At 33.5% G+C, this 19,460-nt stretch overlaps 1 protein-coding gene across 1 annotated transcript in view; it reads right to left on the bottom strand.

The window, feature by feature from the left end:
- Positions 1-19,460, bottom strand: part of PHYHIPL (phytanoyl-CoA 2-hydroxylase interacting protein like) — a 79,190-nt gene that overhangs the window by 11,237 nt on the left and 48,493 nt on the right. The window contains exon 2 of the mRNA XM_010367074.2: positions 1,684-1,880. Coding sequence (XP_010365376.1) covers positions 1,684-1,880 — 197 coding nt within the window. The remainder of the gene's footprint in view (positions 1-1,683; positions 1,881-19,460) is intronic.

Here is a 19,460-nt window from a genome sequence, read left to right as displayed (position 1 = left end):
TGACAATAGAATTTTCTGCTTAAAGATACTTAACAATTATTATATTTAAATCTCTTATTTGCCATATGCAAAAAACCAAGAACCAACTTTATCAAGAGACAAGCTTGACGTCATACAGTTTGTTAATAACACAAATGTACTTGGATTCCAGTTGTCTTGATTTCTAATATGGTGTTCCTTTCTGTACACTATATGCTCCTCAAAATGCAACATTCTCATACTAAATGACAAAACTTTAAAAAACAGAGACATAAAAGATAAAGTTCAACAGTATTAAAATATTATATTTGGTTAACTTATACTATCCAATAATTTTACTAAAGCTGCCCATTACTTGATATTTGACATGTTAAAGGAGAAAACACTAAAAATATGAATTTTTACTTCACTTTCATTCAAGTATAGAGTCTATGTGTCTTTCCAAGGATATGGTATTCCAAGTGGAGACTGAAGAAAAAGGGTCAAATCTTGAACAATTCATCATTTAATATTTGAAATTTAAGATTTCAAAGCTATATAAACAAGGCAAATGTCAGCAAAGAGAATATCCATCACTAGAAAGCATAATCAGAATTGGAACTCAGAAAAAATAATGACTGCTCAATCTTGCTCCCTCTTTCACACTTATCTGTAGTATGTATGATCCTCACTTATCTTTAATATGTATAATTGCACATCTAATAAAAGCAATATTTCTAGATAAGTTAAGAAAGTTCCAAAGTATCTACCAAGTTAAAACTTGATATCAATATTAAGGTATTGATACTGATTTTCATCACTGGTGAAAACACTGCAACATAAGAAGGAATGCTTAAAGCAGATAACTGTTATTTTCTCTATAGATACTTCTGGAGAGAGAGCTATATCAGAAAAGATATATGATATGTGAATAAATATCAGAGAAGTGTTATATGTCTAAAAACATTTAAAAGTTAATAATTTTCATTCTCAAAACTAAAAAGCAAAAGATAAAAATTTTCATTATCAAAACAAAAGACAAAAAGCAAAAAGACAGCAGACTATCTAAGGCAATTTTTAGCCCTAAAGTGTTTTTAAAATACCTTGAAGTTTATAAATTGCATCAGATTCCTTGTTTGGCAGTTAAAGAAAAAAATGTGTGCTTCAGGGGAAAACTATGCATTGCCTATAGCACCCTCTTCTGGCTGTCAGTCTCTGTTACGGAAGCCATTTTACAATTCTGTAATTTGTAGAAACTAATAACAATTCAGTTTTTCTTGTCTAAATACATACAAATAAATTATGTTCAGTGGAGGACAACTCTCCTCTTCACCCCTCCTATCAGGACTTCCATACCAGTTTATACCTGGATCTACAAATAAGTCTTTTCTTTGGATTACCCTTTGAACTGGTTATAACACGTCATTGGTTTCCTCATTAATGAGTTAAATAAAATCTTTAACATAAATTAATTTTTACATCTAGATGACAGTCATGATTTTACCTTTTTTTTGAAAATTATCTTCTAACAATAAGCATGGCATTTCATTTTCTTACAAAACTTATTAGAATGATAGGGTTTTAAAGTTACATATAATTTTTATTTTTTTCCAAGTCAAATACATCACATAAGCCATTAATAGAATATTACTCGTTCTTTTAAAATGTCCTCATACTTAGAAAGTTTTAAGATGCAAATGAGCATGAGTATTTGTTAGACTTTACCTTGTGTTTAAATTTATTGGAGTTCTTGTTCTCTTTCTTGTTGAGGTCAATAAAATAGTGTGTAATGCGATCCTTTGATTTTGAATCCATTTCCCATGAAATCTTGAATGAGTCACACGTTATATTGCTTATTTTGATGTTATGTGGTACAGGAAGTTCTTCCATCTCTGCTATGCCACTGTCTTGTGATTTGTTCCCTGCAAGAAAACAATGCACAGGAAGTTAATTTCCAATTAATGGATTTTCCAGTTTGCAAGGTCTTTAGCTATGTACATATTTCTGAAATCACTTCGTTAGTTCTGAGATTTCATTTTGTTCATGAAGTAATTTGAGTTTTAATGTTAGTAAAGAACGTTTGTAAGGTCATATTACCAATAAAAAGTAGAGATGACTTAGTCCTTATCATCTTTACATTTTCCCTTTACTTTCCCAATTTGTTTTCACAGAGTGAACACAAAAACACTGACACTCTAGTTTTCTAATCTATGACATGTTAGTTTTATACGGTTAGGATCCCTCTAAAAAGCCTCAAGAGCCTATTTTTCTATATGACCAATCAATTTTGCTCTAAAGTAATATCAGATGTTTTAAGCCAGATAATTTCATAGAAATGTTGATAATGAAAGGGTCCATCCAAATGAAGGAAATATTTCTTTAAAAGTCCATGGCCTAGCAGTAACAGTCTATAAAAATTCCCCCTCCTCTTTCATTTTGGAAGCATTATATAGAGAAACAGCATGTAATGGTTTTACTACATATACAAATAATACTGAAGACCATTCACTTACAAGTTGCTATCTCAAGGATAACTCTAGAAATCTTTTATCTGTGGAATCTTGACTTTAATTTTGAGAGCTGAAACAACAAATAAGGCTAAAAAAAAAAAGATGATTGCCATAGTGATTGATATTAAAATCCCAAAGAATTTATATGACACCTAGTTACTTTAAAGATTATCTCTACACTTCCACTTAGAGAAAATGCTAACAATTTGGCTGACAGTATAGAGCAGGATTTGACGGATCATAGGACAAAAAGAAAATACAGACATGCCAAGTTTGTTTTATATATAGGAAAGACATACTAGAATCAAATTTTACTCAATTTTTTTCTACATTCCCTTTCCCCAGGCCAACATAATGTTCAATGCCTCAAAAGAGAAAAAAATTTTTATTCAAATAAGAAAAAATGTTAGGCCATAAATCAACTACTTAAGTTGTTCCCTAACATAATAAAATATTCAACAAAAAGAAACAGTGAATGTCACTTTGTGGCAATACTTTCCATTTCCAGATTAGATTGTTCTCTCCTCCCCTACATTTCCATAACAGTCATTGATATAAACCTTTTGATAATTCCCAACTTCATTAAATCTTTGACCCATGTTGTCTCATCTCAACCTGCATTGTAGCCAGAGGAACTCAAAGGCAATCAAAAACTAATTTCAAAATAAGTTATTTAATTTTACTTCTTGAACAATACTTTTAAAAATCCTTCTTTCTTCTCCTATGTACTTTCTTCACAGTCCCGTTTCTCCACATTGCCTCTCCACAAAACTTCCGAAAAAACGACTTCACCTTTAGTTTCCTCCCCATCAGGTTGCATAGAATCCCCAAATTACTTCTAGCTTAAAGCTTTTCAAAAGTTAAGAGCAGGAAAGAAATCAAGTGAAATCCTTATAATGGCCTTGGGAAAGGGAAAGGCAAAAAACACTCAAAACCACAGCAATTAGTAATTTTATACTATTTTGAAAAGCTTACATTTCAACCCATTAGTCTGTGCCACTTGTCTTTAAACATCAGTAATAGCAATAAAAAATGTTCTGAACTCTGATAGTAGAAATTTTTATAGAACTCATCTGCATTATAACTATGTCCATATAATTTCACAACTGAGTGAAAAAATACAATTGTTATTTAGGATCATGTAGATAAAAATAAAGCTATTTTGCATTTGATTCAATTTAATGGAAACATAACTTCAATACAGTAACACTATCTAAGATACCATTAATAGTTTTTGCATTTAAACTTCCACTATTGTTATCTTCTTCAACCTTAAAGTCACAAATGATTATTTCACAGAACATAATACTTCGTTTTTTGGATTTTTCCTTCTGATTGTTAAAATTCAAGAGAAAAAAATGTTACTTTTATTATAAGTGAAAACCTTTGCTCAAATTATATTTTTCCCATTGGGAACAATATAAAGCTCAAGCCTAGAAATGATTTGTTATATTAAAAATCTTCATTTTCAAGCTACTCATCACAAAACCACTAGATTAACTAGTTCTTAACAAAACCACTAGATTAACTTTTATGCAACTTTCTTACTTGGGTAGGCCAAGTAAAAAATTTAATGTAAATAAATCTTACAAGTTTACATGTAACTTTCTTCTTCTTCCTCACTCTCTGTGAATCAATTTTTAACTGACTCAGATTTTGAGATAAGTGACAGAAGACAATAATTCTGTCTCTAAAAACTGATGAAAAAACAGTTATCCACATGACACTAATAATAATCAGTTACCAGACAGTACTATCTCAGTTCTGTCAATCAATCATACTTGCCAAAGTAGCTTCCTTTCCTTAGTAAGACTTCATCTTACAGACAATTCTAGCTACATATCTCTACTTTACATGCCAAATGGTTCTAACATCTATGGCTACACTGTGGATTGGTACAACTGAATGCAGAATGAATGTACTTTTGTTTCATGTACTTTTGTTTATCTACAACATGAAAGTTGCTTTTGAGAACAAACATTTCAAAAGCAGTTTCTAATGACAGCAACTATTGAAATGCAAGCTGAAAACACTCCAAATTACACTAATAATACTTTATATATACAGCTCTTTTCTCATTGAGCTTGTTATCTTATAAAAGAATGATCAGATTTTTGTTAAAAAACAGCTTTATTGAGATATAATTCATATACCATATAATTCATTCATTCAAAGTATACAATTCAATGGTTTTTGGTAGATTCAAACTTGCGCATCCACCCATACAAGCAATTAAGAACACTTTCTTTACCCCAGAATAAAACCCCACCTAAGTCATCATCCCTCCCACTCTGCCCACACATACACATGTGACCCCCTCCCTTCAGCCCTAGACAATCACAAATCTATTTTCTGTCTCCATAGATTTGCCTATTTTGTACATTGATATTAAATGGTATCATACAATATGTGGTCTTTTGTGACTGGCTTCTTCACATAGCAAAAGGTTTTCAAGCTTCATCCATGTTGTACCAGTACTTCACTTCTTTTTATTGCAGCACAATATTCCACTGTATGCATACACCATTCATCAGCTGATAGACACTGGGTTGTTTCCACTTTGGGGCTATTATAAATAATGCTACCATGAACATTTGTGAACAATTTTTGTGCTAACATGTATTTCCATTTCTCTTAGGTGTATACCTAAGAGTGGAATTGCTGTGTCATATAATAATTTATATGTTTAACTTACTTAGGAACTGCCAGACTTTTCCAAATTAGCTATACATTTCACATTCCCATTAGCAGTGTATGAAGGTTCCAATTCTTCACATCCTTGCCAACATTTAACATTTAATATTATCTATCTTTTTTTTTTATTGAAAAAGGTATCATAGCAGTTGTGTAGTGGTATCTCACTGTGGTTGTAATTTGCATTTCCCTGATAGCTAATGGTGTTGGAAATCTTTTCACGTGTTTATTGGTTATTTGTATACCTTCTTTGGAGAAATGTTTATTCAGATTCATTGCCCCTTTTTAAAAATTTAGTTGTCTTTTTTTATTACTGAGTTGTAATGGTCCTTTACCATCTAGATACAAGTCTATTATCAGATATATGATTTGCAAAAATGTTCTCTCATTCTGTGGTTTGTCTCTTTTCTTTTTTAAAGCACAAAAAATAATTTTGGCCAAGTCCAATTTATCTATTTTTCTTTTGTTGCTCATGCTTTTGGGGTCATATTTTAAGAAAACACTGCTTAACCCAAGGTCATGAAGATTTATTTTCTTCTAAGGGTATTATAGTTTTAATTCTTACATTTAAGTCTTTGATCCATTCTGAGGTAATTTTGTATATGGTGTGAGGTAGGGGTCCAACTTCATTCTTTTTCATATGGATATATTGCTATCTCAGCACTATTGAAAAGATTATTCTTTTCTTATTTAATTGCCTTGGCACCCTTGCCAAAATCAACTGGTCATAAATATATGGTCTATTTCTACACTCTCAATTCTATTCTACGGATCTTGATCCCCAACTTCAGTACTGCACCAACTTGATTACTGCAGCATTGTAGTACATTCTGAAGTCAAGAAAGGTGAATCCTTCAACTTTGTTCATCTTTTCAAGACCTTTTTGGCTATTCTGGGTCCCCTGAATTTCCATATGAATTTTAGAATCAGCTTATCAGTTTCTGCAAAGAAGTTAGATGGGATTTTGCTAAGGTTTGAATTGAATCTATAAATAAATTTGGGGGTATTTTCATCTTAATAATATTGTCTTCCAATCTATGGAACATGAGGTGTCTTACCATTTATTTAGGTCTTCTTTAGTTTCTTTCAACATGATCTGTTCTTACATGCCCAAAATAAGCAAGAGTGTTTAAGGAGAAAGTAAATCCACATTATCAATGAAGAGATCACTGTAGATTAATTTGCTTTTAAATGTCTATTGTGGAAGTTTACAAGCATACATCAAGTAGACAAAATAATGCAATGAATCTCCATGTACCTATCACCCAACTTTAAAACACATTGACATTTTGCCACTTTTGTTTCATTTATTTACCATCTGGTTTTGAATTCATTCACCTTTTCTTAGATAAATTTTATTTTGATGGAATTTCAGACTTACAAAAAAGTGGTAAAACTAGTACTAAGAGCTCCCATATACTCTTTACCCAGATTCTTTACTTGTTAACATTTTACTGAATTTGCTTTATTATCTTCTCTGTCTCTCCCCCTGCCACCTTTCTCTCCACACATACACACACACATTTACTTCAGAATCATTTGAGAGTAAACTGCCCACAAGATGGCCCTTTATTCCTAAACACTAAATTGTATATTTTATTAGATATTCTCTTACACAACCCAAGTATAATGATTAAAATCAGAAAATTACTATTGCCCTATCATCTAATCTATAGACCTCATATTTCAGTATTTGTTTTTTAAAAAAATCTGCATAGCAGCAAAAACAAAGTCCCAAAACAGGTTGCTATTGGGCCATCATGTCTCTTTTAATCTGGAATAGTTCTTCAGTCTGTTTGTCTTCCATATTTGAAAATAATTTTGTAGAATATTCCTCCATTTGGGTTTGTCTGATGTTTCCTAATCATTGAGATTTTTCTCTTTTTTTTGGCAGAAATACTGTAGACATAATGTTGTATATGTGATAATTGGTTTGTTCCATTACTGGTAAAGTTATATGTTTATCACTTGGCTAAGTTAGTGTCTACAAGGTTTCTCTATTTTTCCCTTTTAATTAATCAGCATTTTTGTGGGGAGATATTTTGAAACTATGTAAATGTCTAGTTTCACATCAAACTTTACCCCACTAATTTTAGTATCTGCTGATGATTCTTCCCTGAATCAATTACAAATTTGCCAAATGGTGATTTTCCGTCACACCATCTACATTTATTACTTGTGGTGCCCTATAAGGAAGAACTTCTCCATTGTTTATAACACTAGACTCTCAGGTATCCTATTATTCAATGTGGGTTATAATGTGGGTTTGAATGTTTGTGTCTCCTTCAAAATTCATGTTGAAACTTAATCCCCAATGCAATAGCATTAAGAGGTGGAGTCTTTAGGTAGTAATTAGGTCATGAGGGGTCCTCCTTTGTGAATGGGATTAAGGCCTTCATAAAGAGTCTTCAAACACAGGTTAGCCCTTTTGCCCTTCCAACTTCTGCCATGTAAGGACACAGTGTTCATCCCCTCTCTGGAGGATGCAGCAGCATGGTGCCATCTTGAAGCAGACAGCAGCCCCCATACACAAAATCTGCTCACATTTTGACCCTGGACTTCCCAACCTTTGGAACTGTGAGAAATAAATGCCTATTATTTATATATTACTCAGTTTCAGGTGTATTTTTATAGCAGCACAAATGAATTAAGACAGTCTGTTACTATTAGTTATTTTGTTGCTTAACTTGACTCACATTTGGCCAAAATAAGCCCTTCAAGCTGGTTCCTTTTGGCATGTCCCCGTCATTATTTGAGTACTTTCTTACTTTCTTCTATTAACAAGGTGTTTCAGGCTTCTTTTATAGTTTCATACCCAAGCCTTGCAATCAGCCATTTCTCTGAGGAGCTAAGGCTCATTTTGGTAGAGGATAGCATTTGAGACTAAGATCTGAGTATTAGGCTTGCTCATTACTGTTAGAGTGTCATTACTTCTAGGGTCTCTCAATGGCTACAAGAGATAGGAAATACATGCATATGTGTGCATACTCATATCTATATTTCTACACTTATATATAACAACACCATAGGTTTATACTGATACATCCAATTCTAATCCAACATCACAGGGTTCATTCCAGTTTTCCTCTTTACCATCTCTACAATCACAGGTTAAGTATACCTTATCCGAAATGCTTGGGACCAGAAGTGTTACAAATACCAATTTTTGTTCCGAGTTTGGAATATTTGCATTTTTAGGAACGCCAATCTGAAATCTGAAATCTGAAATCTGAAAGCCTCCAATGAGTATTTCCTTTGAGTGTCATGTCAGCACTCAAAAAGTTTTGGATTTTGGAGCATTTCAGGTTTTAGATTTTCAAATTAGAGATACTCAACTGGTACTTCAACAGTGAGAAACCTGGCTCTCATTATTTATATTTACTTATTTGCTCAATATAGCATACACTGAAGCAGTTTCCGCATTGCTGATTCATTCCACTATGGAAAACCTATTAACCAGTTCAACATTTCCTTACATTTCCTTTTGTATTTGGTCTGAGAGTTTCAAAACACTATTTTCAAAAATTACTTGAAAACTTTACCTAAAAAACTAAAAGGTAATTTTTACCTAAAAAGTGTTGAACTTTAGTTAAGAATATGCATGCTGAATTAGTTTTTGGTGTCTACTACTTTGAAATGGATCAAATGGATAAGTTAGGTGGATAGATGAATATGTGTACATTAAATCATAAAGTGTCAATTGAAGTAGTGTAGACTATACAATTCCCTCAACTTTTCTGTTTGAAAGTTTCCTAATATTAGTCAAAAATAAAATATAATGGCAAAATCTATTTTTTTTGCCTTCAATATGATTATGTTATTCATAGGGAATGTAGTTTATCTGCTTTATTTTGAATATAAAAGCAATTAATATGGTTCCAAAAAACTACACACAAAATACTTAAGTATCACCTTCCTATGTTTCCTGTTTCCACCCAGCTCCTGAAGATAACTGATATAACATTAAGAGTTAGACGGTCAAATCAGGCTTATGGGTATCAGAAATATATAGTACCAAATTTTACGAATACTTCAAAAGATAAAGGCAATCGCAAGAAATAGGCAATGCATGGAGAAGACTGAGACTCTCAAGGCAACTCCCAAATCTTTACACTCCCTTCCTGTCCCCAATTAATATGCCCTCTTGTTGAGATTTAACATATAATGTTCTAAATGGTGTGTGTAAAATAACACACAATGAAAGCCATGTCAATTATATCTCTTTTATACCCCTAAATTACATAGCATTGATACATTTTCCAGTGAGCCATGTTCCAAAAATCTATAAATTTCAGGCTTACTTACAATAAGATCAAGTATATCTAAAAAGCATTTCACAAATAATGCCTCTTCATTAACATTCTGCTAGTAAGTCTCATTAGTGTGTTTAAAAGGAAGTCTGGTTACTAGCATGTTTGCAAAAGAATTTGACCAGGTCATCTCTTTCTTTTCCTGAAATCCCTGATAAAGGAGGAAAATGAGTTGACCATTAACAAATCCATTAACCATTAACAAATCCCATTCGTTTCTGGCCTTCGTTTATTTCCACTGCTTTTGTTTTGTTTTGTTTTGTTTTGTTTTGAAAAATACACATAGAATCCTGTTCTATTAGTTAGGTTTAATATTTTTTTCTGTTTTCTGCCACTTTAATTTCTTTTTAAATCTTTATTATTTCCATTCTGGTGTTTTATTAGGGAATTATATAGTTGTTTTTCCTTAGTATTTACAATAGGAGTTTATTTCATGTGTTTCTACTGTTTTTGCCCCCCATTGGTAATAAATGTTTAAACCTATCCTCTTTCTCTGACCAGTACTTTAGGCATATCTCAGAATCTAACACATAGGGTTTTCATAAATTTTTTAAAAGAAATTCTGTAATTTCAGTTTTGTTTCCTCTTACACTCAAGAGTTTATTAATAGAACTTTTTCCCCCCAAGGTGGAGGTATATTTTAATTTTTTTATTTTGCTATCAATTTCCAGCTTTACTTACTGCATATAATCGAAGTATTGTCTGTAATTGTTCTATTTTATGACATTTAGTGATGCTTTGTGAATTAATATTTGATTTATTTTTGTGAATGTTCCATATGTGGTACATTCTCTATTATCAGGGATTAAAGACATAGGTATAAATGTAGATATAGATTTATAAGATCTATCAATTATATTCTTTAGTATGTATTCCTTATTTTTGTCCATTTTATCTTTCTCAGACTGAAAGTACTGTGTTAAATCTTTTATCACCATGATACTTCAACATCATGTGTCCTTCCATCTCCTATAGCTTCTGCTTTTAAATACAAGTGCTTTATAATGTGGTTCATAAGTATTAAGTGCTATACTTTCACTGTGAATTATGGCTTTTATCATTTAAAAGTGTCCTTCTTTGTGTTTTTGGTTGAAATTCTTGTCTAGTTATCAGGATGGCAACTCCTGTTTTCTTATTATTTCTATTTGCTTTGCATAGCTTCTCTCCTTGACTTTTTTTTAGCCTTCTGAATCACTTCGTTTTAGGTATCTCTCTTTTACAGAGCAAGCAGTTGGATTTTCTTCCTTGAGAGCCAAATTTAAAAATGATTTTTCTACTTAGATGAATTAGGCCTATTTACATTTACTAATATTACTGATATGTTTGTTCTCAAATGTAACATATTTATGTTTCAATTACTGTGTGCATTATGTTGTGCTTGTATGTCTTTCTCTACGTGGGTTTTCTTTGGTTTACTTTTCTTCTCGTTTCTTTTAGTATTTAGGAAAAAAATTGTGTTTTTCTTCTATTTACCATTGTATTTATATTTTTTAAAAATGTGCTTTATCTCCTGCTTTCTTATTTAACACTTTACTGCCTGTGACCTCAAGTCTGATAAGAAACATTTATAATCTATTCTCTCCGAAGCCTGTTACTTGGTGGTTTCATCTGCATGATAAAACTTTGGTCTCCACAACCCCTTAGTAACCCAGTTATTTCCTTCTACAGATAACTCTTTCAACCAGTTGCCAATAAGAAAATTTTTAAATCTACCTATGACCTGGAAGCCCCCCTCCTCCCAATTTTGGGCTGTCCTACCCTTCCAGATCAAACCAGTGTAAATATTACATGTATTGCTTGATGTATTATATCTCCATAAAGTGTATAAAAGCAAGCTGTACCCTGACCACCTTGGGCACATGTTGTCAGGACCTCCTGAGGTCACCAGGGCATCCTTAACTTTGGCAAAATAAACCTTTTAAATTGATTAAGACCTGTCTCAGATACTTTTGGGTTCACGGGTACAAAGCTTGAGATACAATTTCACTAAAATGTATCCCCTCACTCTCAGTTACTTCAAATGTGACTTTTAAACATTTCAAGAAAGCCATTTTTGGCCGGCTCAGTGCCTCATGCCTGTAATCCCAGCACTTTGGGAGGCTGAGGCAAGCTGACTGCTTGAGCCCAAGAGTTTGAGACCACCTTAGGCAACATGGCGAAACACTGTTTCTACAAGAAATGCAAACAATTAGCCAGATGTGGTGGCACACACCTGTAGTCCCAGCTACCTGGGAGGCTGAGGAGGGAGAATCACCTGAGTCTAGGAGGTCAAGGATACGGTGAGCAGTGATTGTGCCACTGCACTCCAGCCTGGGGGATAGAATAAGACCTTGTCTCAAAAAAAAAAAAAAAAAAAAAAGCAATTTTTAAATATTGGTCAGTGTCCAGAATAATTCCATGTATTTAGGAAGATGCATAAGTACATATCATAAGCTCTGTATTGAGAGAATCTTGATGCATAAGTACATATCATAAGCTCTGTATTGAGAGAATCTTGAAAGGATTTAGACTCATTAAAACATTTTAAGTGTACAAAAGAATAATAAGCCAATTTTATACCTACCTTCAAAATCACATACATCAATCTATGCATATAAAAACCAGTGCTGTTGTGGTGAATTTATGAATTTCTATATATCAGTAAATTATTGTCAATATTGTTAAAGCAAACTAAATATGGGCTGAGAAGGACTCCATAATTCTATATTTGAGTCCTTGTGGATGAACTGAAACCTAACTTAATAGGTAGACAAGACTGAAAACCTAAGACTATGCGCCTGTAACAATGGCTGAGTCTTGGCCAATCCCAGCAGCCGTACTTCAACCACTCACACACTGCTGAGTGTTCAAACTGTTCAAATAATGCAAATGCCAAGCAGTAACCAATCCAGTTGTTTCTGTACGTCACTTCTGATTTCTGCATGTCACTTCCTTTTATTATTTTTTTGTCTACGAATTTGTTCTGACCACATGGCATCCATGGAGACTCTATGAATCTGCTGTGATTCTACGGGCTGCCCTATTCGCGAATCATCCATTGCTCAATTAAACTTTAAATTTAATTTGGCTGAGGTTTTTCTTTTAAAAATATATTCTATAAATTATCTATTCTGTAAGTAGTAGAGATTACTCAAACTTCCATATTTTTTCCTTTTTCCCCTTCTCTCTCAAGAATTAAAAAGTTGATTTTAAACAAACACTACTAATTACAATTATTATTCTAATCTAGGGCCATATTACACAATAGAAATCATTCACCATAATAATTCTCGTCTCGTTGTTTATAGATGTATACATGTGTATTTACCTAGTGAACATACAATATACACATATAACCACACAATATTTCTCTTTTAATAGCTTCATACTGAGACAAACTATTTAACTATTAAAGTTCTTATTTTAACAAAATTCTTTAGAATCTGAGATTTGTAAAGTATTTATTTCTATGAAAGATAAATCATTAAAAAAGTTACTTGGCTTTCAAGATTACTGCATGAAGTGGATACCCCAATTTGATTGAAAAAAGCAGCTTTATTTGAAATAAGAATTAAAATAGTCTCTTAATAAATCAGACGTACTCTGGCAAATACTATAATAGAACATATCTAATTTATTGAAGTCTTCCTTGTTTTGATCATCTTCTGGACACCATTGCTCCTTAGTCCCACCAATTTTGCCTTGAGAACAATGAATAATTTTTCCTCTACATAATATCTTTCCTTGAGTGCTCCAATAACAGTCAACCTAAAATCTTAGCTACAGTAGTTAAGAGGGCCTAAATGACTCCATCAAAATAAAGAGAGTGTTTGCAAAGGTAATGATGGTAGTTAGTTTAAATAATAAGCCTTAAGCCATCTTTCTAAGAAACAAATTGTAGGTGTTAGGTTCATCTCCCTTAAAAGCAGCAGTCAAGAGCAACTTTCTCATGTTTTATTTCCTTCCTAAAGTTCTAGTGATTAAAAAACCTCTAACAAAGAAAAGATATGACTATTTTATAATTGTAATTATGTGTTTGTGTTTAAATAAATATATGTTTTAATAACTTCCATTACAAAGTCAGAGATGCAGTATGCTGGGGTTTGAAAACTGCTTTCCTCGTCACTAAAAACAACTTTGAAATATTGTAATACTTTCAAGTTCAGTAAAAGAAAAACTAATTAAGATAGCAATAAAACTCAAAATAGTAACCACAACTAAACACTGAAACTATTCTCTGCTTTACAATAAACTCTCAAAATAAAAACACTCTTAGTGGTAACATTGAACATTGTTGGAACTTTTAGGAAAAAACAAATATCACTTTATCAATAACATTTACATATTGTTTTGTAACCTATTTTTTATTTAATAATTTATGCACATTTTCACATGGCTACATATAATTGTAATCTTTTTGTATTCTATTCTATTAATCAGTCATCCTAATACTGAACATTTAGATTGTTTCCAGTGTTTTCCTGCAATAAGACTTTAATCAACACTATTCTAAGTACATTTTGGGGCATATCTTTTTTTTATCTTTGAAGAAATCCCAAGAATTGCAAATGTTGAATCATATTGGTTTTTACCAATCTGTATTCCCAATTAGAGTTTTAGGGTGCCTATTTTTTGCACCCTTACCAATTCTATATACTGTTATTTAAAACACACACACACACACACACACACACACACACACACACACACACACACACACACACATATATATATACACACACATATATATATCTCAACAGGCAAAAATTAAAATCTTATTTTATCTTAAAAGAGCAAAAAGTGAATCTTGACCTAAACCTCCCATTTTACACAAAAGTTAGCTCAAAATAGATCAAAACCTGTAAAACATGAAGCAATAAAAGTTTTAGGGAAATAAAAGGAGAAAATCACTGGGACCTAGAATTAAGCAAAGAGTTCTCAGACTTAAAAGCATGATTCACAAAAGGAAAACTACTCAGATATTCCCCTTATTTTGTTTTTGCCTTCTTGAGGTTTTATTCTACCATTGTGTTTCAGCTAATTTCTCCTTATGTGTCTCAAATGTTTGCTTTATATATCTTGATGCCATAGTATGAGGTATATGTACTTGAGAGTTACGTCTTCATTAGGGATTACAGCTTTTTAAATTAAAAATGACAGGTTATCTTACTTAATAAGTATAATATATTGCTATGGTTTGTCCCCATCAAAACTCATGTTGAGGCTTGATCCCCAAGATGGCAGCATTGGGAAGTGAGGCCTTAGTGGCAGGTGTTTGAATCATGGGGGTTCTGCTCTCATCAGTAGATTAATACCATCTCATGGGAGTGAGTTCTCACCCTAGCAGAAAGGGGACTAGTTTCAGAGAAAGCACGTTGTTATAAAGTGAGCCCAGCCTCTAGTGCATGTTTCTTTGGATGTCTGCTTGTCTTGCTGCTTCTCTACCATGCTGTGACACAGCACACAACCCTCACCAGAAGTCAGCTAGGTAGAGGCCCTCCACCTTGGACTTCTCAGCCTCCTGAACTACAAGAAGTAAATTTCTTTTCTTTATAAATTACCCAGTCTTGGGTATTCAGTTATACCAACAGAAAATAGACTGAGACCTATATTAATAATTACATCTTGAAATACTTTTGCATCCTGCTTTATTTTAATTTGTGTGTGTGTGGAATAATTGTTAGTTCTCCATCTTACTTCACTTTTTGTTTTAAATCGTTTTAAAGTAACTTTTTAGGTGCATCTTTTGTATTTTGACTAAATTTGAGTATTTTTGCCTTTTATCAGGAGTATTTAACTTACATTTGTTTCTTCTTGTCTATGAGATCTTATTTTTTACATTCCTTGTTTTTCCTTAGTTTCTAGCTTTCACTATATGGATGGTAATTTCTTTGAAATCTCTTTTCTACCATAATTTGGAAGTTATAAATCCCATCTTTTACTAGAAGTTATTTTTCTTTAATATCAAGAGTGAAAAAAATACTTATCAAACCTTCCATATGTAAAATGAAGAAACTGAAATACTTTTACTTTTAATTTCTGATGGCATATTTTATGATTTTAGAGCAATTTTTAAAACTTTTATTAAAAAATGAACTAGTTCCTTCAAAATAATTTATGAGGTTTTCATTACATTTCAGAACCTCATTTATCTTTCATACCCCATCACAGGCATTTACAAACCTTTGCTTGACAAACCTCATGGTGCTATCTCCCCTCTCTTCACACCAGACCTGGTGCCATGCTCATATGCATATCTGTATTCCCTACCCCAGGTACCTCTTCCTTATAGGACACCTCCACCAACACTTTCTTAAAGCGGGGTAGGGTCGATTGGCTGAGGCACTTTTCTCCACTCTAACTCCTCCTTGGCAATGATTCCATCATCACCACCACCACCACCACCCACCACCCACCACCACCACCACCACCACCACCATCTTCATTACATCCACCTGACTCTTGCCTGGTGCAGTTCTGTGGGAAGAAATTAAACAATGGGGCGTTATTTTTGCCTCTTGCTTTTACTGTTCCGATAAATGAATATTATTCAGTTTGGTTCTTTGGGAACCACCAGTATCTGTATATTGGATCTGTTTCTGTCCTCCATGTATATCATCATTTATTTTCATCTGCATCTTTTCCTTTACATTCTGAAAGAAAAATTCGAAGTGCTTCCCCCGATCTGTCTGATTTTTTTCCAGTGTGGCTTCCACTCTTTGCTACTAATGGAATTCTAAAATTAGTATAACATTATTAATTTTCTAATGTTCTCTCCTGTTCTCAATTAGGTCTCTTTATATATTAGTTTATTATTTTAACTAATCTTTCATCTTCATTAAACCCAATCTTGAATTTCATTGAGAACACAAATCAGAATCTATACAATTTAGTTTTACTATTAAAAAAACACAGAATTGTCATTTTTCTGCCTCTTATTGGTAAATTTTCCTCCACCTATTTCTCTGTAGAATTGTTTCATAGGTAGGTCTCATTTTGTTTTTTCTTAGGTAGGTCTCATTTTGTTTTTTCATCCTGTGGAAGAACTAGAAACTTCTTGTTTTTAGGTCTAGCATAGGATTGATGGATCCTACTTAAATCTCTTTTCCTACAAGAGGATGCTATTAAAATTTTCCTCTTAGATTTTAATCTGAAAGGGTAGTTATATATAAGTTTCATTTTTCTAGTTAAGAGACTCTAAAGTCTGTGAAGAGAAAAAAGAACTAGAGATAAGGAGAATCACAGCAAATAAACTTCATATTAGTTTATTCTCTTGGTTTGCTTAATCTACTAATCAGGGGCTGGCTTTCTACTACTAGTATTCTGCCTGGTCTGACTTTTTCCGCCAGTTACAATTTGTAACTAAGTCTGAATTCTTCCCTTGAAATGCTGATTCACGTGGAGAAGTGTCTTATCACTTTAGAGGTAAGCCTCATTACCATCAGGAGATAGAGCTTCATTTTCTGTGGCCCCTAGCATATCTGCTTTCAATAATTATTAATCCATGGCAACAAGGTAAATTCCAAGTGAAGCTGCTAGCTGTCCATCCTTCACTCTATCCAATCACAGGGTGACAGCACAGATCTTCCAAGAACTTCTCTACTATTTTTCCTGCAATGCTGTATAGTTTTCTGAGGAGGAGGAATAAAAACTTTTACAATGGGATTCCATGGATAAATTATATGACACATATTACTCAGGGAGCATAATGTTGATGGAGCCCTTACATAAGTTTTATTGTTAAGAAGAGTTTTCCTCTATTTTCATTTCTTACTTTTTTTTTTTTTTTTTTTTTTTTGAGACGGAGTCTCGCTCTGTCGCCCAGGCTGGAGTGCAGTGGCCCGATCTCAGCTCACGGCAAGCTCCGCCTCCCGGGTTTACGCCATTCTCCTGCCTCAGCCTCCCGAGGAGCTGGGACTACAGGCGCCCGCCACCTCGCCTGGCTAGTGTTTTGCATTTTTTTTTTTAGTAGAGACGGGGTTTCACCGTGTTAGCCAGGATGGTCTCGATCTTCTGACCTCGTGATCCGCCCGTCTCGGCCTCCCAAAGTGCTGGGATTACAGGCTTGAGCCACCGCGCCCGGCCCATTTCTTACTTATTTTGACCCAGGTCTTATGGAGGGGATAGTTTGATGCTTATGCCCAAAAGTACCATCTTACTTGGAAATTCTTAGAACAGTAATTTTTTTTATCAGACTTTTGAACTTTTCATCCTTTTTGGTTTTTTAATTTGACATTTCTGGCAGCATTCACCAGATTATTCTTATGGAGTTTATTATAATATTAGTAGATAAGAGTAAATACCAGAGTTACAATTTTTATGTCTCCCATCCATATGTGTTTTACAGATTTAAGACCACTACAATTATGGATATCCAACTTTCAGCATAAAGTAAGTTAGGAACTGAGGATTAAAATAAACAGACAACAAGGTGTGGGACTGGGGTATAATGGAAAGTAAAGATTATGCTACCCTGCACAAGAAAGGTAGAAATAGGCTGGCATATTAAGGTAGCATTCAAAAGAGGGCAAAACATAGATGTTATTCAGGAAAAGACAAGCATGAATAGCAAGACTGATCCAAGAAGGATTGAACAAAGTTAAAGAGTAAAGTAATAGAACGCCATGGGCAGATCTCTGAATTAAGCCAAAGGCCAGTGCAAAATTTTAAGTTTCATTTACAGTAAGGTAAACTGCGTTTGTTTGGAAACCTCTGAACATTTATCACAAATTACATACCTCCACTATGCTAATATCCCAATGAATTTCCCATGTTAATAGCTATATCCCACATACATAAGTACACAATGATTAGTTACAGAGTGGCTAAGAGTGTGCCTACTGGTCATACAGACATGGGTTGGAATTCTAGCTATGCTACATGGAGTTGTTTGACCTTGAGTAAATGTTAACAATCCGGTAAGTCTGTTTCCTCATAGGGTAAATGAGTATGAAATGAGGTTATACAGACATATAAAACATCTAATACATCTGGCATGTAGTAGACAATAAATGTTATATGATTTAACAATGCACTAATATAAAATGCAATTATTAATTCACTCTATCCTTTGGTCTAATTAATGCATAACTTTTCTAACTCATTCCAGAATATCAGTGCCTCCAGTAATCTTTAATGAATTTTTTCCTTTGAAATCCCCCCACTTTTCTGACATTCATTAGTGTCCAGATATATTCAAGTATTTTTGAATAAATCCATACATACTGAGAAAGGTAATAATGTTCTAATTTTGACGTGATAATATTTTAGTATTAACAATTTCTAAATTACCTCATGCTTCTCTCTCAAATATGCTCTCCTCCTTTTTGTTGTGTTGTTTGTTTTAACCAAATCACTTTGCAAATCACATCTAATTTCCTGCCTTTAAGGTCTCCTTTAACCTTATAGCTGGCCACCCTGCTTGGTGTATTATTTCTTTCCACAGGTCTCTCATTTTTATTTTTAAAGAATAGTTCACTTTTATTACCTCTTTTCTATGCATCTAATCCTTAAGCCCCTCTTTCTGATTATTTCTCTTTTTTTTTTTGAGACGGAGTTTCACTCTTGCTGCTCAGGCTGGAGTACAATGGCACAATCTCGGCTCACCACAACCTCCGCCTCCCAGGTTCAAGTGATTCTCCTGCCTCAGCCTCCCTAGTAGCTGGGATTACAGGCATGTGCCACCACGCCTGGTTAATTTTGTATTTTTAGTAGAGACGGGGTTTCACCATGTTGGTCATGGTTGTTCTCGAACTCCCAACCTCAGGTGAGCCGCCCGCCTCGGCCTCCTAAAGTGCTGAGATTACAGGCATGAGCCACCGCGCCCGGCCATCTGAATTATTTCTCTTACATTTACACTTACAGCACTTCCTAGTTATCTGCATTTTTTACAGTTTTTTCATCTCATTAATAAAGATGGTCAAAAAAGCATAGTTACTCAATAACCATAGTATCCAAATGACATTTCACCCTGATTTTGGATCTTAAAATCTCTAATTATTCTGTGATT

Source organism: Rhinopithecus roxellana, chromosome 11, assembly GCF_007565055.1.
Source record: "Rhinopithecus roxellana isolate Shanxi Qingling chromosome 11, ASM756505v1, whole genome shotgun sequence".
In the NCBI taxonomy this organism is placed as follows: Eukaryota; Metazoa; Chordata; class Mammalia; order Primates; family Cercopithecidae; genus Rhinopithecus; species Rhinopithecus roxellana.
The sequence above is the reverse complement of the archived record's forward strand: the minus strand, read 5'-3'. Positions and strand labels throughout refer to the sequence as shown.